The following is a 25,500-nucleotide window of genomic DNA, read 5'->3' as shown; positions in this document are numbered from 1 at the left end:
CTATATTTATAGACTTAATTATATGTTTTGTTTTCAACAAGTCCCACTCTTACCTCAAAATATAATTATTAATTGATATTCAAAATGCTAGATAATAGAAATGGATTTAAAATTTTCAGTTTAAAAATACAGTCACTAAATATGAAAATACATACATGAGTCAAATGTTGATGAACATATTCCCAGATGGTGCAGTGTACAGTCGGTTTACTCTAAAGGAAGAGGCTCTTTTTCTAGTCCTTTTTAATCAGTGTGACAGCCTTGGGGGCTCTTCAACGTAGTTACAGCTCTCCTGATGACTCCCAAATCTATTTTCAGCCCACACCTCTTTCATGACACAGATACTTCTATCCAACTCTCTACTGAATATATTAAATGTTCCAAAGGCATCTCAAATCAAGCAGGTCCAAACAAGTAAACTCATACTTTATATTATCTGCCTCCCCCAACCCCACCCCCCCCCAAAAAAAAACCCTGCACTTCGTCCTGTTATTCTTTCAGTGAATGAGCACCATCCTCTTCGTTGCCCCAACCAGAAACCTGAGAATTCTGTAATTCCTGCCTCTTGCTTTTCATCGAGTCAGTCACCAAGTCCTGGGGATTCTACTTTACATTCCTTGGGCTCCTTCTGCTGTCTTATGTACCATGTCTTAATCATCTCTTCCCCACACTGCAGTGAGTGAAAGTCGCAGTCATGTCCAACTCTTTGCAGCCCTCCAGACTCCTCTATCCATGGGATTCTCCAGGCAATCTTCCCAACCCAGGGACTGAACCTGGGTTTCCTGCGTTGCAGGCAGATTCTTTACTATTTGAGCCACTAGGGAAGCCCTCCCCATACTGTAAACTGTCACATAATGAGTCAATATGACGACATAACTTCCCAACTAAGAGGTGGTCTCTGATTCCCCCACACTCCTCACATAAAAAGGACCCAGGTTCACTGCTAACTTACAAATGCTCTTACTCACGCCCCCTGCCTGCTGACATGTCACACCCTCATGCACAATGCCTTCAAGAGCTGGAGTTAAAAGACGCCGCTCGGTGCCTAGGAAGGGCAGCTGTGGCAGCGGCTTTTAGCAACAGGCAATGTTATTGCTAGGGCCAGGAAACAAAGCCCAGGGCCTCATCCAGACAGCCTAGGGGACTATGCTCACAAATCTGGGTCCTCTCCACAGCTACACCCCAGGGAGTGACCTGCAAGGAAACCTGCTTCTCTTAGCACCGGCAGTGAGGGAACACTGGCCTTTGAGAATCTGAAATCATATGCTGCTTCCATACAAGATTGCAGTCTAAATCTGCATTACCCAGATGGTCCACAGAAACCCTAAACCAAGACAAATGACTCGGTTTTTCCCAACACCTAAATTGCAGTGGGATAAAAAGACGAGAGGAAGAGAGATTAAAAGAAATTTATCAATTAGTTGAAATTATTTAGATGCCAATTCTAACAAACTAAAAAGAAAGAGACAATGGGGAAATCTGAACAGTAGATATTTGATGATATCAAGGAATTATTAATTAAAGGCACAATAATGGTATGGTGGTTTTTCAGATACATTTAGAAATATTTACAGATAAAAAATATATATCTGGTATTTGCATCAAAATAATCTGGGAAGGAGGCAGTGAATGAGGCTATATGTGAAGTAAGTCTGGCCCTGAACTGATCATGGCTGCACTTGGGGGACAAGAACATGTGGGTTCATTATACCGCTGTCTTTACAGATGCTAAAAATCTTCAAAATTAAAAAGTTTAAAGAGACCATCCCATACGCACAAAGACTTGCAGTTTCAGCTAAGAAACGGTAAAAACATAGCTCTCAGTTTCAACAAGAAAAAGGGTCACAGAGCAAACAACTAATCTGAAATCCACAGTGAGACAGGCCTCTGCAGGGGGAAACAGGGCCAGAGCACGTGCGTGTCCGCGACGGAAGCTGCTGAAGGGCACACACGCTGGTAAGAAGACTGCGCTAGGCGGCTTCAGCTAACTGCTGAGACTGAGTGCAGACCAGTGCAGGTGCACGAAGCCTGAGACCTGGGGAGTCTGGACCTGCTTGCAAGCCTTTTCCTCTAGAAACCACACCAAAAGCTCTCGGGGAGGAGCACAAAGAGCCCCTTCCTCTTGTTTCTTTGACATGGCTAGGAGAGGGGAACAGCAACCACTACAGAAATTACTCCCTGACCTGTTTCTCTTTCTCTCAGTCACAGGGGGAAGTTCCCTCCACTTTGCCATTAACAACTATGGAAGTGATATCCCATCACCTCTGCCACACGCCATGGGTTAGAAGCAAGTTACAGGTCCTGCCTACATGCAAGAGGAGGGGATTGTTTAAACACAGGCGTCACTGTGGGGCTCAGAAGTCTGCCTACTACCGTGGGTCAAACAGAAAGTACACAAGAAGGAAGAAATAAAAATATACAAAGCGCTTCACTTTAAAGAATAAAAATTATCAGTGAATAATCTGACCCACCTAAACTACTAGGATTAAAAAATGGAGGAAGATATACCAAAGGAATACCAACGAAATGAAGGCTAATTTAACCATATTACTATCAGAAAACACTTCAATATTAACATTAAAAGCATCAAGGTAAAGAAATTCAAAGCACAGTGACAACAGGTCTGATTCACCAAGAAAATATATCATCTCCAAGTCTAGGTCTATGTGGGCTCAGTGGTCCTGGTGGCTCAGTGGTCCAGAACCTGCCTGCCAATGCAGAATATGTGGGTTTGATCCCTGGGTTGGGAAGATCCCCTGGATAGGGAAATGGCAACCTGCTCTAGTATTCTTGCCTGGGAAATCCTAAGGACAGAATGAGCCTGCTGGGCTACAGTCCATGGTGTTGCAAGAGAGTCTGACATGACAGCAACTAAATAAGAACAAGTCTGTCTGTATGTAATTATACAGACTGAAATATATAAAACAAAAATTGATAGTGCTAATTTTTTGAGAAATACCTAAATATGTAATTACGACAGACTAATCAGACAAAAAAACAATAGGATTTGAACATCTAAAGTATATAAACCTTAATCTAATGGATACACTATCTATTCAACGCTGCACAGAGCTATAAAACATATTTGCTTTTCAAACACATAACGCCAGTGCATTAAAAAAAATTGTCCACCTGCTGGGACATAAAACAAATCTCAACAGATTTCAAGAAATGAGTATCAAAAAGATGTGCCCTGATCAAAATACAATTAGGCTAGCAATCTGTAGCAAACAGAAAACCAGGAGAAAAAACAGACATAGAGATTAAGGAACACTTCTAAAAGACAATGAGTTAAAGAAAAAATTATAATGGAAACTATAAAATACTTTGAATTAAACTGCAATAAAAATACCACATATCAAAACTTGAGGAATGCAGCTAAAGTAGTACCTGGAGAAAAATACACAGCCTTAAATGTTCATGCAAAAGAAGTGAGGCTGAAAATAAGCTAAACAAATGCAGAAAAAATACTGCAACACAAACTCAATGAAAGCCAAAAGAGGAGAGTAAAGATAAGCATAAACATTACTGAACTAGAAAGCAAATTATCAAAGGATCAACAGAGTAAAAATATGTCCTTAAAAAGATGAATAATACTGACAAATCTCTGGTGAGAATAATAAAGAAAAGAAGAAAGAAGGCAAAAATAAGCAATATTAAAATAAGAAGAAGAAATAATACATATTCAAGAGAGATTATGATATGATTTAAGAGATTATGAGCAAGTCTATACCAAGAATTTGAAAATTTAGATGAAATGGACAACTTTCTACATATGTACAAATTATGAAAATAGTTCTATAACGATTTCAAAAATTGAATCAGTCAAAAATCTCACAAAGAAAACTCTAGGCTCAAATAATTTTAATGTTGAAATCCATCAAATTCAAGGAACAAATAGTTACAAACTTACATAAACCACTCTAGAGCATGGAAAAAGAGGAAGTAGCACCCAGTTTATTTTAGGAGGCTAGCAAAACCTGACGTAGTAGAAAAAGGGAAAATGACAGGTCAATATCAATCATGGACACAGATGCTAAAATCCTAAACAACATGTTAGCAACTGTATTTAGTAATGTGTAAAAAAAAGGTAATATATCATGACAAAGCTATATTTATACTAGGGATGCAAAATTGATTTAACATTAGAAACTCAATTTGAATTCACTATATTTGAAATAGATTAAAAAGAAAAACTGCACCACCATTTCAAAAAATGCAGAAAAAGCAGCTGATAAAATTAACATATATTCATGAAAAAGGAAGAAAATTCTCTAAGCAATGAGGAATTGAAAAGAGCTTGCTTAATCAGATGATAAAGGGTATCACAAAAAACCTAAAGCAGTGGACAGCAAACTATACCCCCTACAGATCAAATCTGGCCCACCCCCTTTTTCTGTTAATAATGGCTGACTGGGACAAAGCGATGCCCATTCATCTAAATACTGTCTGCAGCACTTTCCAGTGGCGCCACAGTTGCAACAGACGCTGCGTGGCCTGGAAAGCCTAAAACATTTACCATTTGACTGTTTACAGGAAAGGCTACCAATTCTGACCTATAGCAAACACTATCAAAAACAGGTTGCATCATCAATGAAGTACCTTAGAAACATTTACTGTGAAAAGGTAAAAATGCTGTCTTACCTTTTGTAGAGCGTTAAGTAATGACCTGGAATGACTTTTAGGATGCACTGTAGTCTTAGTAAATTTCAGCCCCCTCCCACACCTTGCTAATTCCTTTTTGAGTTTCTCTCTTCGCTGTTGGTCTGCATCTGAGGGGAAAAAATTCTTTTGAAGTACAGAGTAAAATAGAAAAAATAATTTTTTGATGATTGAAGACCAAGAAAGAGTACTTTTTTTCTTGCTAAAAATGTTTACACTACTGATATGTAAATAAAAATCCATATGGTTTTCTGAAACTTCAAATGGATTAACTATTCAAAGAGCACAAACAAGATATGACAAACTGATTAAGCCTAAGGGCTCAAGAGAACAACTGCTAGCAGATATAGATACACAAAGGTTAGAAATGCAGAGCTTGAATTCATTCATATACTCCCCTACAAATGAAATACTATTGACAATATCATCATGTTATAAAAATTTAAGTTTTATATGACCAAAAATGACATTAAATTTTAAAATATTATTTTTAATTAGGATAACTGACTTCCATTTTTCTTAACTGCTATTCATTTGCAAATACAAACCAAAAAAGTGGTTTCACATTGTAGTGAGCTTTAAGTCAGGTACTGAGTCATTTTCAAAGACTGAAAAACAGCAAAATGAAAGCTAGTCCAGTTTCAGAGTTTAAAAGAAGGTGAGGGACTTTCTTGGTGGCCCCGTGGCTAACGATCAGCCTGCCAATACAGGGGACATGGGTTCGAGCTGGTCCGGGAGGATTCCATCACAGAACAACTAAGCCTGTGCATCACGGCTACTGAGCCTGTATCTAGAGCCCGCGAGCTGTACCTACTGAGCCCGTGAGCAACACCCACTGAAGCCCAAGGGCGTAGAGCCTAGGCTCTACAAGAGAAGCCGTCGCAAGGAGAAGCCTGCGCTCAGCAACGAAGAGTAGCCTCTGTTCGCGGCAACTAACGTCTGCACAAAGCAATGAGGACCCAGTGCAGCCAAAAATAAAAGATTTAAAGAGTCTAACCATAAATTAAATGACTTGTATTTTCATGTAAAATTTTAAATTTAACATATGCTTTTTAATTGGAATGTATCTCAACTTGATAGACAAGATAATTTCAAGTTTCAAATCACCCTGATTTGGGGGGAAAATGGGACAAAACATTTGAAAAGACCTTTACTAAAGATACATTTAATACAAATGGCCAATAAGCATATAAAAATGTTCTACATCATTAATCATGAGGAAAATGCAAATTAAAATCACGAGACAGTACTTCATACTCTAAAATGGTTATTAATCAAAAAAGGAGTCAATAATGTGTTAGCAAGGATACGGAGTAACTGAAATCCTAATATGTCGGGGGCAAGAATGTAAAATGGTTATGGTCACTTCAGAAAACAGTTCGGGAGTCTCTTAAAAAGTTAACTGTACTTTTAAGGCCATTCTCAGGTGTATACTCAAGAGGAATGAAACTTTACATTCATACACAAGACTTGTACATGCATGTTCACAGAAGCACTATTTATTATGGTCAAAGAACAAACAGCGAAAGTGTCAATCGACTGATAAACAGATGTACAGGGAAAGAAAACAGATTAACAGCTTTCAAGTCTCGGAGTGGGATGAGGAAGCAGCTGCAAAGCTACCATTTTGGGGATCTTCTTAAGATGATGAAAATATTCTAAAACTGGTTTGTAGTGATGACTGCACAATTTTGTAAACTTAGTAAAAATCCATAAATTCTATGGTGTGAAAATTCTTTGTCAATAAAACTGCCATAAAAGGTAAAGCCTTTCTTGGAACTTCCCTGGTGGCCCAATGGTTAAGAATCTGCCGCCAAGACAGACGACACGGGTTCAGTCTCCGGCCAGGAAGATTCCACATGCAGCAGGGCAACTCAGCCCACGTGCCACAACGACGGAGCCTGTGCTCCACAGCAAAGGGAAGCCCGAGCGCCCCGCTGAGAGCAGCGCCTGCTCACCGCACCTGGAGAAAGCCCACGCACAGCCAAAAACTAAACACATAAAAAGGAAAGCCTTTCTAATGCATTAGAATATGGAATTACTTAAACAATTCAACAAAGTATAGAGACATCCTAATTCAGACACCGACTGAAACTATCAATTCAGTTGTCTGCTTTGACAGAAGACTATAAAAACAGACATGACTCAAGACCAGAGACATTTCTTTCTGAAAATACGTCTACTATAAAGCCTATTTCTAAGTCAGTTTGTACTGATGAGAATGCACATCAGCTATGTTACACACAAAGGAATGATTATCAACTATACTTCAATGTGGTGATGACAATCTTTGCGGTTCTTCTAGACATCACAATTTTTTTCATTTACGTGATCATAAAGAAAACTGTCTCAACTGACTGCAGGCAGAAAGTATCATGGGATAAATAAGCACTAAGTCTCAATTCTAAAAACAAAACCTCTGTAAGTATACCATGTATGCTGCCAACTCCTGAGTGTTTATCTCCAGCCTGGAGCCTCCTCTTGAGCTCCAGGCTTTGCATTCCAACTGCCTCCTCAGCATCTCCACTTGGATTTCTAATAGGTATTTATTTTTAACTTATAATGACCAAGATTGAATTCTCGATTCACTTGATTCACTTCCTCCCCTAAATACCTTCCTATTATATTTCCAACGTCAGTGAATTATAACTCTTGTCTTTTTAGCATTGGGAGTCATCTTTGACTCACTCCTCTTTTTCTCTCATATTCTATCTACATCCAGTTCATCAGGAAATACTGTTGACAGACATCTGAAAAGTTTTCAGAATCAATCCATTTCATACTCTCTCTGCTTACAAGCACAATTAGTATCCTATGGACAGAGAAGCCTAGTGGGTTACAGACCATGGGGGTCGCAAAAAGTTCGACAGGACTGAGTGACTGAGCATGTGCACACACACACCCTCTACTCACAAGCACTCTGATCCAAGCCACCAGTATTTCTCACTTGAATTAGTTTCCCAACTAGTCACTCTGCTTTTACCATTGCCCCTTGTAGACTATTCTCAACTTAGCAGCGGGAGAAACACTTTTAAAGTGAAACTGGCTATTCCTCTTCCTCTACTCAAGGCCTTCTAATGTCTTCCAGTGTCATTTAGAGTGAAAGCCCCAGTGCCTGCACGTGGCCAAACCCCGCGTGGTCTGCACCTCTCTGACCTTTCTCAATGACCTCAGCACCTGTCACTCTTCAGCTGGTTCATTTCACACCAGCTATGCAGCTCTTCTTCCTGTTGCCCTGGATACACTGATCCCAACAAACCCGGCAGAGTTTCAGTTCTGCCAAGATGAAAAGAATTCTGGAAATGGACAGTGGTTATGGCTGCACCACAAGAAGAATGTGCTTAATGTCACTGAATTGTAGACTTAAAAATGGTGAAGAAGGTACATTTTAAGTTGTGTGTGCAGTTTACCGTATTTTTTTTTAAAAAGGCAGTATGTTAAAAATTACTTACATTTGATGCTGGCACTCATGCTTAGTGGAACTGAGCAGTCTACTGCAGCTGAAAGAGAATAATCACTTGCTTTAATACTATTCTTAATATTTATAAACGACAATAACTATCAAAAGTCAAAATCACAAGAGGTTCCAGAACTTGGAAGTTCCTTGTTTTGATATGTATGCTACTTCTAGAGATGAAAAATATCCTTGATAAAAAACACACTGGTTAGAATTAACAGCTCACTGGATACTGCAGAAGGAAACACAGGTGGATCTGAACACAGCAATGCAAACTATTCAAAGTGAAACAGTGAACACTGGAAAACGAATGTACTGAGTGTCACTGACTTAACCTACCTGTGTCACTCACTCAATATAGTAACTGGAGTCCCAAAACAAGTTGAGAAAAAAGAAAAAAATGAGAGCAGTGACATTATCTGATTTCAAAACTCACTGTAATGCTACAGTGATTGTGGCAGTGTGATGTCGTAACAGACATATGATCAACAGAACTGAAGAGTAAGTTTAGAATCAGACCCTTGCATATAGTCAATTATCTTTTAAAAAGTGCCAAGGCGGTTCCATGAGGAAAGGACAATCTCTTCAACAAATGGTACTTGGGACATTTTTAGGCAAAAAAATTGATCCTTATGTAACACCCTATGCAGAAACTAATTCAAAATGGATTAGAAACAGTGTAGAAGCTAAAACTTAACCAAAATTTTAAAAACTTTATTCAAATGGTAAAATAAAAAATTTTGTAAAAGACATTGGTGAAAAACTGCTGAGATTCAAACAAGGTCTGTAGTTAATAGTATACTGTCAATATTAATTTTCTGGTTTTAATAATTGTACTATAGCTATATAAAATCTTAATATCAGAGAAAGCTAGATGCAGGGTTTCTGTGACATTCTGTACTATTTTTGCAACTTTTCTGTTAAGTTTAAAGTTATTTCATAATAAAAACTTAAATAAAGAAAATGAATTGACAAATCACAGACTGGGAGAAAATATTTGCAAAACATGTATCTGACATAGGACTGTATTTATATAAAGAGGACTCTCACAACTTAACACTAAGAAGACAAACAACCCATTTTCTAAAAAATGGGCAAAAGATTTAAATAGATATTTCACCAAAGAAGATACATAGATGGAAAATAAGAATAAGGAAAGTTGCTCAACGAAAAGGCACCCCCTCATGCACTGCTGGTGGGATTCTAAACTGGTACAATCAGTATGGAAAACAGTATGGAGGCTCCTCAAAGAGTTACAAATAGAACTACCGTATGGGTCAGTAATTCCACTTCTGCGAATTTACCTGAAGGAAATTAAACACTAATTTGAAAAGCTATATGCTGTATGTTCACTGCAGCATTGTTTGCAATAGCCAAGATATAGAAGCAATCTAAGTATCTTTTGATAGATGAATAGAAAAACAAGGCGTGATATATATACACAATGGAACATTACTTGGCTACAAAAAATGAAATCTTGTGTTTTGCTATAATATTACCGGATCTAGAGGGTATTATTGGAAGTGAAATAAGTTGGACAAAAAAGACAAATACAGTATGATCTCATTTATATATGGAATCTGAAAAACAAAACAAACAAAATGAAAAGATTCAGATACAGAGAGTAAATGCTGTTGGCAAAAAAGAGGAAGCTGAGAATGTGGGGCAAAATAAAATGACGGGGATTAAAAGGTACAAGCCTCCTTTTATGAAATAAGCCACAAATAAGTAATACATGGCCTAAGGGAAAGAATCAAAAACACAGGAATTAACTTTTTATGGGGACAGATGGTTAGTAGACTCACCTTTCCGATCATCTCAGAGCATAAGCAAATGTCAAATGACCATGTAGTACATCTGAAACTAACGTAATACTGTATGTCAGCTATACTTCAATTTAAAAAAAAGGAAAAAAGAGCTTCTTATCATCAGGCATGAGGGAAATACAAACTAAAATGCTATGAGATACCATTACATATCCAGAGAGTGGCTAAAAAAGGACCGCCAATGGGAAGTGCTGGTGAGGATGTGGAAGTGACGGCAACGAAAACGACAGCCACTTTGGAAAACAGTTTGGCAGTTTCTTATAAACTGAAACATACACTTACTATATTACCCCACAGTTCCACTCCTAGTAAATAAATTTATCCAGGTGAAATGGAAGCATACGGTCAAATATTCTAAATGAACGTTTACAGCAGGTTTATTCCTAATAGCCAAAAATGAGTCAAGATAACCCAAATGTCCACCAACTGGTGAACGTCGATAAACAAACTATGGTATATTCACTAAATATTTTTGCTAAATACTTAGCAAAAAAAAGAAAGAAATGCTGACCATGGATTAGTTTCAGGAGTGTTAACTAATTGAAATAAGTTAGATCCAAAATGATATATATTGTATAATTGCACTTATATGAAATTCTAGAAAAGGCAAAACTATAGTGAAGAAAGATCAGTGGTTGCCAGGAACTGGAGGGAAGAGAGTGACTGCAAAGGACTAGGGAGAAGTTTTTGCTGAAATGCTGAAATGGTCTGTACCAGAAGTCAGTGAACACGCTCTGTGAAAAAACAGACAGTACATTTCTCAGGCTTTGCAGGATCACAGAACCTCATCACAACCAGTCAACTCTGCCTTTTAGTATAAAAGCCACCATAGACAATATGTAAAAGAATGAATGTGTTAAAAAGAACAGATTATAAATTACTGTCTAATCACAGTATTAAGATCAGCATCCAATCACAAAAATATATTAGGAATAACAGGTAAAATGAAACAGAGACATTAGATTCAAACAATTAATAAATGGCATTCTGAATTTGCTAGGTGCATAGAATCTGTAGCTGGTACTTTACTACACCAAGCACAAACCCACAGGTATATAATGTATTCATTTTTGAATTAACACAAATTTTGATTAACACAAATTAGAAGTGAAGCTGAGAAGGGTTTAAACTGGGTACAGAAAGTAACATTTGCACATGTTTACCTTTGGCTGAAAGGATTTTATTATAGTGAACAGCCATGTGATTCTTGACCAGTTGGAGGGTACTTAGTCTGAGAGAGGAGGAGTCAGTGCACAAAGCTAAAAATTAAAACACACTTAATCATTATATATTTAAAGTTAATTAAAATCCATCATGAGATAAACAAGTTACTCAGCATTAAGTACATTTTTATCAAATGTTCTGAACTTTACCATGGAGACACTGGCATTGTATCTGTGATCCTGTGTCCTGGCTGTCATCCTGCAATGACAACTGACGAGCTACTGACTACTCTGGGTTCAATCAAACCTTTCTAAGTTTTACAAGCCTGAGAGTTTTGGGACGAGATTTTGGAAGATATCTACCATTACATTTACAAAACTATTTCTTATTGACAGCTCTCAATCTCGTAACTAAAAATATTTAGCTGCTTGCCTGATGATAAAATACTGTTATCATGCTTAACATTTGAATACACTGGTCTGGGAAATCAAACAAGTCCTACAGATGAAGATTCTATTCTGAGACGAAAATTTCTAATTTTATACCTGAAAACAAGACCTACGAATCGGTTCACTGCATTCTTTTGGAAGTATTAGGACAACCTTAAGACAAGCACAATCACAAAGAAATTAGATGACATTAAACTTCTTGACCTCATCTGAACTGTTAAAAGAAATCTTAGAATTAAGCATGCATATACAAGTATAAACATATAAAATATAAACATAAACACAGGCATAACTTTTAAAAATATTAAACAGTTTTTGAGAATAATACATACACGTAGTTAAAAAAAATGCAGCTAAAACGGCATATACACTGAAAAGCAGTGTTTTTCCTGCCCTGACCCTAAGTGTTCTCTCCCAGAAGTAAACTTTGCTACTTTTTTAGTGTATCCTTCTACGGAAATTCTATGCATAATAAAAGTATATGCAATAATGATAACCTTGACACTGATACTACAACTACTACTAAAAACATTTACTGAAAAGGTACTATGCATATATTGTTCTAAGCTCTTTACGTGCAGTGACTTATTTAGTCATTATCATCACCATTTAATAGATGTGAAAACTGAGGCACAGGAATGTGACGTCTTCAAGGTCACACAGCTGATAAAGGACATAGTTTGGATGCGAACCAAAGCAATCTCATACTTACAATCACTGTTTCTATACCAGCTCTGCAACATATTCTTAAAAAAAAACTTAGTAAATGACATACTGCTCTTCAGTCTGTTTTTCTATGTATCTTTTAAAACTAGTTCAAAATTTTTATTTAAAAATTATTTTTCGAAGTTTATGATTCTAGTTCCATGTGTATATATGTGCTTTATTACCAAGAAATAAGTGAGTAATTGAAAATGATTCTTCTTTTACATTTGGAGGAGCGGCAGCAAAGATTTTTCATGTAAATAAGGAAAAAAAGACTTTCAATTATTTTGACCAAAAACCCAGGCTTAAAAATTTTAAGCTACAATTATAAAATATTTAAAATGTACATTAAAATTTAAAGTCCTTAAAATGTGAAAACATTAAGATGTTTGATCTTACAGAATATAGATTTAGAGAACATCTTAGAGAATGTTGATTTTCCTTTTAGAGGATCTAGAAATTCCAACTGCATAAAGAGCCCCAACTGGACAAGTGTTTGTTCCTGATACAAAATGGACTTTTCAAGTGCTCTTTTTCTCTGCCTGGCTTTTCCTCTTCAGTGCTGTGTCTTTAACCACCTGCTAATCACCATTTTAACAAGGAAGGCAAACCTTCAGCCAGGGCAGTCTGCCAGCAACAGAAGAGCTGGGCTGGAGCTGCCACAGTGGGCAGGAGGCGACCAGGGCCACATCCAGGGCAGGATGAACTCCTACACTCTCTAGTCTCAGGAATTCTTGCAATATTTAATTCTAAGTAGTAGTATGGAGGAGGAGGAAATGGCAGCCCACTCCAGTACTCTTGCCTGCAAAATCCCACAGACAGAGGAGCCTGGCGGGCTACAGTCCATGGGGTCGTACGGAGCAGCACACGACTGGGCGCAGCACAGCAGTAGTATGAAGTTCAAATACGGATTAAATGAAGTATTTTTTCATCATGCTATATAATTTACAAATAAAGGAAACACAACTGGTAATCTTTTAACCATCTTTTACCATTTTAAGTACCTCACTTACCATTACTTTTGGTGCTCAAGTGTCCTTTAAATAGGCATGATGCATCAAATGTGGGAAGGACAGAGGTTGCTCTGACTTTTAACAAAAAAACATGAATTAGGACAAATGAAACACAACTTTGACAAAGACACTACTGAACACATAAAAAATCATAAGCTTATCTTTACCAAAATTGTTTAAAATTTATTCAATCAATTCAATTACTAACCAGCAATAATATATCACATAAAAATCCTGCTGCCATAGATAAAAGGCTTTCTTTTTAAGAAAATATTTTTTAAAAAGTTCTCCCTTGAGACTTAAGTTTCACTCGATAAAATAACAAACACATCAATTATGTTACTTGAGAATGTACTGACTTTATTCCGTAAATCACTGACCTGTTGGTTTTTAAATGATTTTGAGATACAATCAATAAGATTTTGAGTTAATATATATATATGAACTATTTTAGTTAATCATAGGCTGGTCTGTCCTTAAAAAAAGTGATCTTCTCACAGAATAATTTAGTAACTTATAAAATTATTATATAAAAGTACATAAAAATATCAGAACTTAATGATTAAAGATGTCTTAAGCTTCATCTAGTCCAATCCACTTACCCTCCTGCTTGGATTCTATCTAAACATCCTATATTTAATTTTTTATATATATTTATATGTTTTATTTATATTTTTAAATTGAAGGATAATTGCTGTACAGAATTATAAATTGTTAAACATTAACATGAATCATACAATTGTTTTATGCAATTGTAAACTGCCAAACATTAACATGAATCAGCCACAGGCATACACTTGTGAACCTCCCCATTCCACCCCTCTAGGTTGTTACAGTGGAGAAGGCAATGGCGACCCACTCCAGGACTCTTGCCTGGAAAATCCCATGGACGGAGCAGCCTGGTGGGCTGCAGTCCATGGGGTCGAGAAGAGTCGGACACGACTGAGCAACTTCACTTTCACTTTCACGAATTGGAGAAGGAAATGGCAACCCACTCCAGTGTTCTTGCCTGGAGAATCCCAGGGTCGGGGGAGCCTGGTGGGCTGCCGTCTATGGGGTCGCACAGAGTCGGACACGACTGAAGCGACTCAGCAGCAGCAGCAGGTTGTTACAGAGCTCTGGATGAGTTCCCTGCGTCATACAGCAAACTCCCGTTGGCTGTCTATCTCACCTATGGTAATGCGTGTCTCCACGTCACTCTCCACACACCCTGCTCTCCCCTCCTCCCCCACCAGCCATGCCAAGCCTGTTCTCTGTGTCTGCGTCTCCACTGCTGCCCTGCACATAATTTCATCAGCACCATCTTTCTAGATTCCATACATATGCGTCAGTACACAAAATTTGTTTCTCTGATTTCCTGCACTCTGTGTAACAAGCTCTAGTTTCATCCACCTCATTAGAACTGACTCAAATGTGTTTCTTTTTATGGCCGAATAATATTCCATTGTATATATATGTACCACAGCTTCTTTATCCATTCATCTGTCAATGGACATCTAGGTGGCTTCCATGTCCTAGCTATTGCAAATAGTGCTGTAATGAACACTGGGGTACAGAAAACTAGTATCTCCCCTAACATCAGTGTCTCACCTTTCAGACAAGATGGGCTATCAGAAAACTAGATATATACTTCATCACAAAACAACTTCTGTCCCCCAAAAGTGATTGTGTTTTGAAGGGTAACCTCCAAGATAGGAAAGCTGAGTCACAGAGTTTAATGGAATTCAACAAGCAAATATAGTGTATTCCAAGCCATGTTTTAAATGGGTAAATGGTCATTCTGCTTTATAAGCTATAAAGGTGTGGGGAAGACACAGTCAAAGTCTGAAAGAAATATGGATGTTTGAAAACAGAAAAAGAGGTATCAAGTCAGCAGAACTAAAATCCAGGATGAGAGAACAAATCCTGCTGGAAGACAGTGAAACAAACAAAAAAACCACCTGAGATAAGAATATCCAAGAAGCTCCATCTACACTGTAAGTCAGAGAGCAAGAAGGAAAAGCATTAACTTACTTAGGACAAGAGAAGTCAAGGTGGTAACACTTGAGTTGGTAGTAAAGACAGTCATGAAGGAGCATATAGAAATATAAAAGGAGAAAACTAACCACCAAACTCTCAAACAAATCTTATTTCTCCAGAGGAAAAAATTGCTGACTTTTTGCCTACCCAGAATCCAGTGCCCCTTTGAGGAAAACACGACCTCAACCTGCTTGAGGAACCACTCCTCCCTTCGCTTAGCCTAGCTGGTTCAAGAGGATCCCACTGTCGGAGGTGCGCGTATCATCCCAAACTGGCCAGTTATGGTGACTAAATCAGCAAAGACTATGTGACCCTAGTCCAGACAATGAGACACAGTCCTGGGACTTTTACTGGAACTATTAGGAAATCCCTAGAACGTAAACAGGCCTGACACTACTGGTGGCCATCTTGCCCCATGCAATGGGAACCTGAGAAGGAAACTTACACAGAGGTAAGTGGAACCAGGACCAAAGAAGATCACTGATAACACTGCTTGAGCACTGAGATATAACCATGTGTGAAGCTCTACCCTCCCTAGACTCTTCTCCACAGGAGCTCAAAAATTCCCACTTTTGCTTAAACCAATTTGAGTTGAATTTCTTCACTTGTATTCACTTACTGAATACTGTTAAGTGTACCTGGCAACCTTTTAACCACTTTGTAGCTAGAAACTCACTTAATCCTTAAAACAATCCTATGAGATTGGTACTATCATTACTCACACTGTATAGGTGAAGCACAAAGAGGTAAGACATGTCATTTGCCCAAGACCTCAGCAGCAAGACCTCAGCAGTCTGGCTCCCGAGTCTTAACCATCACACTGTCCTGATCAATATAAATTGCCTAGCACTCACACCATGCTCCATGCTACTACTATGCCATATGAAACAGGCTAAGAAGTATGCAGTTTGTTCCTTCCAAGTTCCTTCCTAATGAATGTGTTTCCCTACAGTTGACAGAAAAAGAAAAAGCAGGTATATACAGAGAAGTGAGAGAGCACAATGTCAGAGGCCATAAACAATAAAAGAGAAATAACTTTAGATGTCTTAGTACCCTGTGCTCTTAAAATCATCAGAGGTAATGAAATCTAATCAATTTAAAAGGTGCATTTTGTTGTTCAGTCGCTAAATTATGTCCAACTCTTTGTGATCCCCAAGGACTGCAGCACGTTAGGCTTCCCTGTCCCTCACCATCTCCTGGAGCTTGCTCAAACGCATGTCCATGGAGTCGGTGATGCCATCCAACCATCTCATCCTCTGTTGCCCGCTTCTCCTTTTGCTTTCCTTCCTTCCCAGCATCAGGGTCTTTTCCACTGAGCTGGCTCTTTGCATCAGGTGGCCAAAGTATTAGAACTTCAGCATCAGTCCTTCCAATAATATTCAGGGTTGATTTCCTTTAGGATTGACTGGTTTGATCTCCTTGCAGACCACCGAACTCTCAAGTCTTCTCCAGCACCACAGTTTGAAAGCATGAATTCTTCAGCACTCAACCATCTTTATGGTCCAATTCTCACATCCATACATGACTACATAGCTTTGACTATATGTACCTTTGTCGACAAAATGATGTCTCTGCTTTTTAATGTACCGTCTAGGTTTGTCATGACTTTTCTTCCAAAGAGCAAGCATCTTTTAACTTCATGGCTGCAGTCACTGTTCACAGTGATTTTGGAGCCCAAGAAAAGAAAACCTGTCACTGCTTCTACTTTCCTGCCTTTCTTTTTGTTCTGAAGTGAAGGGACCAGATGCCATGATATTAGTTTTTTGAATGTTGAGTTTTCACTCTCCTCTTTCACCCTAATCAAGAGGCAAGTCTTTAGTTTCTCTTCAGTTTCTGCCATTAGAGTGGTATCATCTGCATATCTGAGGTTGTTGATATTTCTCCCAGCAATCTTGATTCCAGCTTGTGATTCATCCAGCCTGGCATTTCACATAATGTACTCTGTATGTACTTCATGGTCAGAGGACCCTGGTGGGCTATAGTCCATGGGGCTCCAAAGAGTCGGACAAGACTGAGTGACTAACACTCTCACTTTCAGCACTGCCTGGGAAGCCCCCAGGTGGGATTAGGGCAACTCTAACCACCTCATTTTAACTTAATTAGCTCTTTAAGGGTCCTATTCCGAGGGAAGGGGTTTGGACTTCAAAAACCCTGCATATAAGTTAAATAAGCAGGGTGACAATATACAGCCTTGTCACACTCCTTTTCAATTTTAAGCCAGTCCATTGTTCGATGTCTTCTTAGGTATTTTAGCTCTAGCTAAATTTATTTATGGTTTTCTATTAACAATTACCTCAGATCTCTGTTGAGTATTACATTTTTCTTAAAAGCTCAATAAAAAGCAATGTTTGATACTATATGTATCAAACATTATATAATGTCCTAAAAATGGAGCTAGTTAAATTGGGTAAGTTATAAAAACAGAAACCTTTTTACTTTTTTTACATGAACCTCATTTTAAAAACAACCTAATTAACAAATAGACTTACTAAGTCTATGATACTCTACTTTTTACATATATCCTTTCCCATGCTCCCATTTCTACCATGAGATAGTTAAGTTGCTCTAAGGTTTTGCTTTATCATACCTGGATTGAAAGTCTGTTGTGTCACTTACTGGGACCTTGGGAAGTTATTTATGATTTTTTTCATTTATTCACCATGAAATCAATGTACAAGATGTTTTGTGCATTAAAACTCGAGATAATTTCGGAATAGTTTCCAGTATACAGCAAGAGTCATGTTAGCTTCTGTGGTAAAACTTTTGAAAGCCATAAACGTATTTTTGTTTGCTTTTTCTGGAACTTAGATGGTAAACTGTCAGAAAATACAGCTTGCTGATCAATGAATAATTATCTCCTACATTCAGAACAGCACTTATTTTGATCGATGACTACATAATAAAGGTACACTTGTATGCAAAGCAAGACATTGCTAGGAACCATCTGGCAGCTTGGTTTAAAGGTATAATTTAAAATAGATGCGAACACTGAATTGGGAGAAGCCTGAAGACTGCCTTATCTGCCCTGCTCACGAAGTGTGAAGATGGAAACTATTTGGGTCCGGCTGACTCCTCGAGAGTTAGTTACATGGTTCCAACTGTTCCAGTGATGCCCATTTTAACCCAGAGCATTCAGTCAAGTGCAAGTACACATAGTGAAAATGGCTTAGTTCTTTGCTACTGAAACTGTAGTCAGTAACACTACATCATTTGGAAGCTTATTCGGAATGAGTAATCTCAGCCCCTCCGTCAAGACCTGCATTTTTAACACGATTCCTAGGCAATCAATATTCACTGTGAGGTTGGAGAATTCCTGGGTTACCGTGTAGTTTGGGGGCGGGGCTGGGGGCGGGGTTACCGTACGGAGGATTTTGTATTGCTTAAGTACACACTGTTAACAGTGTGCCAAGAGCTTTGTAGGTATTATCTGCATTTAATCCTCAAGAGCTCCAAGACATGGGTGTTTTTACAACCACGATCGAGATGAAGAGACCGAAGCTCACCCCTAAGTGCAGGGGGCGAGGGGAGGACTTGATTCGGGGCTCAGGGAAGGTCTGCCTCCGCCCGACTTCAGGGGGACAGGGCCTCCCGAGGCCGGAGTAACAAACTCTGAGCCAACAAGCGCACCTGGGGAGCCCGCACGCAAGGCTTCCTCAGCGGCGAGAGGCCTAGACAGCTTGTGGAGGGCTCGGAGGCAACGCTGACGACCAAGCAGGGGCCCGGGAGCGCGCGCGCGCGGCAGCGACGCCGACCCCACACCTGAGGGGGCCGGGCAGCCGGCGGGCGCCCGCGACGGCGGCCCTTTACCTCTCCGGCTGGCGTCCATGCTCGGGCTCTCCTGCGGCCACACCGCGGGGACTTGCGGCGTCCCCTTCGGCCCTTCCAGGGGCCGGGCCGGCTCCCCGCGGCAGAGGTTCGGCGAGAGGCAGCCGGAGGGCGGGGCGGCGCGGCGCAGTGGCGGAGGCGGCCGGAGACTGACGCGCGGCGGGCGGCTGAGGGAGGGCCCCGAGGCGCCGGATTGTGACGTCACCGCGCAGGGACGCGCCCCCGCGGCCCTGTCCCCCCGGTCTCGAGAGGGGAGCGGAGGAAGTTGGGACGCTGGGGTGCAGCGCCGGCCGGCGGCCCTGCGGCTCTGCTGCCCGTCGGGACTCCGCCCCCAGCACCCGGCAGGCCTTGTCGCTGCGGGACGAGCGGGAAGACATGCCGGCCTCATCGGGCGTCCGTGTGTCCCCTGGGTCCCGGAAAGAATTGTTGGTTGAGCTAAGGGTCACATTTAACCGGTCTAGATAATTAGATTTCCAAGCAGTACTTGAACATTTGGATAAGTGAACATCCTGGGTATGAAAAGCATCTACGTATTATTTTAAGTCTTAACCCCAATAATCAGTTTGCATTTCTTCTCGACGCAATGATCGAACTCGGGTCTCCCGCATTGCAGGCAGACGCTTTACCATCTGAGCCACCAAGGAAGCCCAAAATAAATTTACAAGCAGCAGCAGTACTTGAACATTTGGATTGGTGAAAATCCTGGGGATGAAAAGCATCTACATATTATCTTAATTCTTAATCCCAGTAATCACTTTACATTTCCTTTCTGCTTCCTGAGCTTCCCCCCACCCCCTCCTCTTTCACCACCACCTTCCGCCTTTTTGTGTACACCCGTGGCGGATTCATGTCGATGTATGGCAAAACCAATACAATATTGTAAAGTAATTAGCCTCCAATGAAAATAAATAAATTTATATTAAAAATAATAATAAAATCTTAAGTCATCAGTTTTCCTTTATGATGGAAGCGAGTTGTAGCGTAAACAAGGTGTTGAATTATCCGTGGCTTTCCACAATTTGTTTAATTTCGAAGGAGTTACTTTTGAATCCTTGGACGTGAGGACAGACTGGGGCCGGGCAGCGTTCTGTAACGTGTCCTTGTCCGCAGCAGGTCTACGGACATTCCGGGCTGGATGCATGATTGTTGGGCTGTCCTGTGCAGTGCGGGGTGTTCAGCAGCGAGCCTTGACCTCTGCACACTGCATGGCAGTAGCAGCCCACCCATTCCACTCCTGGTTGTGCCAGGAAAGGTCCCCAGCTGTTGCCAAAGGTCCTCTGAGACGCAAAATTGCACCCCACCCCCCACCATCTCTTCTGTAATGGCAAAAGTACTGTCTTTGAAGGCAGACATGTGGAACGTCTGATGGTGAGTTTTCTGCTGCAATGAGTTCCTACATCTCTTGAGTTGCTTTGTAAACCTCTCCAAGCCTGAAGCCCCTTGTCTAAGATGTAAGAGATGGTACCAACTTTGTAGTTGTAAGGATTAACACATGCAGTGCCTGGCAGAACGAGGTGTTCAGCAAATAACAGTTTTCTCTCTTTTAAGACTTTTGTCTCAGAAGGGGAATTCAGGCACAGAGGAGTAAATTAGGAACATTATGAAAAGGAAAGGTGTATCTATAGCCAGAAATTCACCTGGACTCCTGATTTTCTACGACTCCAGGGAAAGGAGAAAATTAGATTCAGAATTGAGAAATGTGGAAGTGTGTGACGGTTCTGTGGCCCCAACAACGAAAAGTCATTTAGAAGGGTACAGGGGCAGGACACCCAGGGCTACAGGGCGTGCTGCAGTCCATGGGCTTCGCTGCAGTCGCAGAGTCGGACACGACTGAGCGACTGAAGTGAGGGGCAGAGAGTCAGGTGTTACCTAGAGAACAATGACACTCTTGCCTACCTACTCATTAATGCTTGAAATCGCTAAGAACAGGAAGCCCTTTATTCCATTACTAGCATCTGGAAAATATCTTGCATATACTAGACCTCCAGTAAGCATTTGTTAAATTGGATTAGAACTGAAGCATAAAGGGCAAACACCCCTGGGAGAGGCAACACAGTGACCTGACTCACTCAAGGGTGATGCCAGTTTCTCTTGTGAAAGTAGCCTTTGGGTATCAAAAGTAAATTTTGGCTTCCAAAAGGAAAGGGGCTCCACGATTGAAAGACAACAAAATGAGGCTTGTGAAGACTACATTGCTTGGTAGCCAACTTCAACTGAAACCATCCTCATTTCATGATTTCTAAGTATTTTGTTCCAGTTCTTTCAAGAAGTGCATGAGAGAGTCCTCTTCTTTCCAACCATAGCAGAGAACATATTATCATAAGTCCCTTTATGATAGTTAATTTAATTATCCTTTGTCTTCACTCTGTATAAAAAAGAGAGAGAAGATCCTTTCTGGTTGCTATCCCCAGAGATAACCCTGATCATGGGTAAATGTGTGCAGCTGGCCTGGGTTTATTGTCGAGTTCGCTCCCAGGAACACGCTTCCAATGGGGAGTCACCACCAACTGCAATGTCCTTGGAGCACAGACGTTCCTGAGACTTTTTGTTGAATATTAAAACATGAATTTCTCATTGTTAAGGAATGATTCCAATGATACATTTTCGTTACTGCTATCTAGAGGCTTGTCTATCTGTATTTCAGAAGGAAAGCACTTTGCTCTCTTAATGCACTGGTATGTTTACTTTTCTGACTTTCTTCTTTTTGTCTTAGCTTGTCAGCTCAAAACTAAGACTTATGCTTTGCTGCAATAACTATTCATAGCCTATTTTTCTATTCATCTCTTTAATTCCCTATATTATGCAGGTGGCTTTTATTCTTCTACTTTTATTTAATGGTTTAATCAAGCCTGTTTTTAACTAGATGAGTTTGAAGCTCTTTGGAAATACACAAATGAAATAAGCTATATATTATTATATACCATAATATATAGCCTAATACATATACTCTATATGGGCTTCCCAGGTGGAGCTAGCAGTTACAGAACCCACCTGCCAATGCAGGAGACATAAGAGATGCGGGTTCGATCTCTGGGTCAGGAAGATCCCCTGGAGAAGGAAATGGCAACCAACTCTAGACCTCTTGCCTGGAGAGTCCCCTGGACAGAGGAGCCTGGTGTGCTACAGTCCATAGGGTCACAGAGAGTCAGATACGACTCAAGGCTTTTATTCTTCTCTTATTTAATGGTTTAATCAAGCCTATTTTTAATTAGATGAGTTTGAAGCTCTTTGGAAAAAGAGATACAAATGAAATAAGCTATGTATCATTACATACCATAATATATTATTACATACCATAATATTTATTACACACCATAATATATAGCTCAATACATATACTGTATAGTTTATTGTATTTTATTACTTATTATTTTAAAACATTGTATTATTACATTTACATTTAATCTATATCTTTATAGATTACCATTGATTTCATAATTTAGAGAATTTATGTTTCTCTGTTTGGCCATGCTTAGCTTTATGAATGAAAATTATGCAGTGAATGTAATGGAGACACCAAGAGCTAAAGGCTAAGATAATCTTTTCCCATTCAGTGGCTCATTATAAACATGTTTTCATCTTTAATGTTCCTGAAGGATAAAAATGAAGGACATTTTTTAGGGGATTTTTTTAAGGTGTACGCTTCAGGGCAGAGAAAAGAAATGGAATTAAATGATGTTGGTTTTTATTTCAAAAGAAAATCCCCTAGGTTTTGGTGGGAACCTTGGAAATTCGAGCTATTGACTATATCTTAACCATTCTCCAATCAAAATACTGTAGCTTATTCATTTATCTAATAAATAGATGAGAAAATGGAACTTTAGAGCTTGGTGGTATTAAATATTATGAAGTAATGGATTAATTTGCTGTTTGTCACTAGAGGGGGCTTTAGGAAAGTTTTAAACTGTGTCTCTGTGAGGAAGACAGCCAACCCACAGGAGACAATATTAACCTACAAATCTTACTCAAGGAGTGTAAGGGGTGAAAAGCATTTTGAAACGTGACTCCGAGGTAGAACTTCTCCAACAGTAGTGGCATGTATACCGAATTCGTTCCTGAGCACAGAAAGAAGTCATTGGATTATCTAAAGGCCCTTCATGAATAAAAAATGTCATCATTGTCAACCTATAACTTGATTTTTCTTAATTTAATTGTTAAAGCTAGAGAGAACAGTGATGACCATAATTCTCAATAAAGCAACATGATCCTAACAGGGAAAAAAAAAAGACAAGAAAGGGTGATAATAGGATAAGCTGATCCCAAAAGACCATTTTGAGTTCCCATGGGAAAAAGAACTCTGATATCCGAACACAAATATCATCTTGTCCATAGAAAATTATTCTCAATTGTGTAACACTACACAGAGGTCACTGCACTTTTTATTATGCTCCATTCCACACTTTAGGTTTTTTTTCTTACAGTTTATTTATTTTTAAAAAGGTTTTTTTTAAGATGATTTATTTATTTTATTGCTGGGTGTACTAGGTCTTTCTTGCCGCGGGCAGCCTTTCTCTAGTGGTGGGGGGCAGGGGGGCTGCTCTCTGGCTGCGGTGCGCTGACGTCTCCTTGCGGTGCCTTCTCTTGTCGCAGCAAATGGGCTCTAGGCGTGTGGGCTTCAGCAGTTGCAGCTCATGGGCTCGAGAACTTGGACTCAGTAGTTCAGGGCATGGACTTAGTTGCTGTGTGGGATGTGGGATGTGGCATGTGGGATCTTCCTAAACCAGGGGTTGAACCTGCACTGGCGGGTGGATTCTTAACCACTGGACACCAAGGAAGTCCCTTCCTACAGTGTAAAAGAGCACAGGATTATGACTCTGGGGGGAGCTTAGCTGATTTCTTGCTACTAAGAAAAGAATCACTTGTAGAATTGCATGTATTAAGCCCACTAGTAACTATCATACGTCTCCATGGCTCCCCAGGTGTGTTCCTTAAATCTTTTCATCCAATTAAGAGAGGAAGTCTCCATGAACAGAACTGAATCATTCTGTGGTTACTAGGTAGCTTGTCCCTATAGCTTAAGAAGAGCATTTTATCTCTTTTTCCACTGCCAATCAGTTGCCACAATACATCAAAGGTGATGCTTGACCTAAAGGTTTGGTTATCTCCACTTAATACATTCTCTAAGTGTCTTCACCATTAAAAAGAAAGCAAAGCAAAAAGCATAACTGATGTGTTACTTTACCCTGATATTATTTTTTTCACTTAAAAAATAGAGTCTGAAGTTTCAATGATTAGTGGATTTCTGGGAAGTTGCAATAAAGCTCCTCTAGGTGTACCTAGGAATCCTGAATAGCCACATGCAATCAAGTAAAAAACCCTGAGTTTGTAAGCCACCAGTGACAACCATCCCTTTTCAATGCCCTAAGGGATCTAATCTCCACTCTAAACAAAATTAAGGACAGAAATGAAGGACATTCAGGACTATTTAAATTTAGATGCATTAATTACTTCTTTATACTATTTGAGCAAGTAAGCAAACCTCTGGGAGACAGCAGAGGACAGAGGAACCTAGTATGCTGCAGTCCACAGCGTCGCAGCGTCAGACAACGACTTAGCGACTGAGCAACGACGAAGCTCAGATGCTGGAGATGAGACTGGGTTACTGACTCCCTCAGACACAGTCAGTCTCTGCCTTTATTGACTGAAATATGGGTTTCTCTAACCTTCTCTGCAGATGGTGACTGCAGCCATGAAATTAAAAGACACTTACTCCTTGGAAGGAAAGTCATGACCAACCTAGATAGCATATTCAAAAGCAGAGACATTACTTTGCCAACAAAGGTTCATCTAGTCAAGGCTATGGTTTTTCCAGTGGTCATGTATGGATGTGAGAGTTGGACTGTGAAGAAGGCTGAGCGCCGAAGAATTGATGCTTTTGAACTGTGGTGTTGGAGAAGACTCTTGAGAGTCCCTTGGACTGCAAGGAGATCCAACCAGTCCATTCTGAAGGAGATCAGCCCTGGGATTTCTTTGGAAGGAATGATGCTAAATCTGAAACTCCAGTACTTTGGCCACCTCATGAGAAGAGTTGACCCATTGGAAAAGACTGATGCTGGGAGGGATTGGGGGCAGGAGGAGAAGGGGACGACAGAGGATGAGATGGCTGGATGGCATCACTGACTTGATGGATGTGAGTCGAGTGAACTCCGGGAGTTGGTGATGGACAGGTCAGCCTGGCGTGCTGTGATTCATGGGGTTGCAAAGAGTTGGACACGACTGAGCGACTGAACTGAACTGAACTGAACTGAACCTTCTCTGAGTCCTTTCATTTCCTTGTCTGCAACAATTTTTCAGTGTTCACTATTTCATGGTTTTTTTTTAAATCTAACATTTCCAACAGTATGAAAACACATAATGAAAACAGCTCTTGTTACCTAATA

At 39.8% G+C, this 25,500-nt stretch overlaps 1 protein-coding gene across 5 annotated transcripts in view; it reads right to left on the bottom strand.

Moving 5' to 3' along the window:
- The window catches only part of SPATA7 (spermatogenesis associated 7), a 38,147-nt gene extending 18,876 nt beyond the window's left edge, over nt 1-19,271 (bottom strand). For 3 of the 5 annotated variants that reach the window (XM_005212175.5, XM_005212172.5, XM_005212173.5), the window contains exons 1-5: nt 19,103-19,271; nt 13,277-13,351; nt 11,109-11,204; nt 8,115-8,162; nt 4,645-4,772 (exon numbers count right to left, since the gene is read on the bottom strand). In XM_005212175.5, the coding sequence (XP_005212232.1) occupies nt 4,645-4,772; nt 8,115-8,162; nt 11,109-11,204; nt 13,277-13,351; nt 19,103-19,121 (366 nt within the window). In that variant the 5' untranslated portion in view covers nt 19,122-19,271. 5 annotated transcript variants of the gene reach the window in all.
- Between the last annotated feature and the right edge of the window lie 6,229 nt (nt 19,272-25,500).

The sequence above is a fragment of the Bos taurus genome, chromosome 10 (genome assembly GCF_002263795.3).
Source record: "Bos taurus isolate L1 Dominette 01449 registration number 42190680 breed Hereford chromosome 10, ARS-UCD2.0, whole genome shotgun sequence".
Taxonomy (NCBI): Eukaryota; Metazoa; Chordata; class Mammalia; order Artiodactyla; family Bovidae; genus Bos; species Bos taurus.
This window is presented reverse-complemented; position numbering and strand designations above follow the sequence as displayed.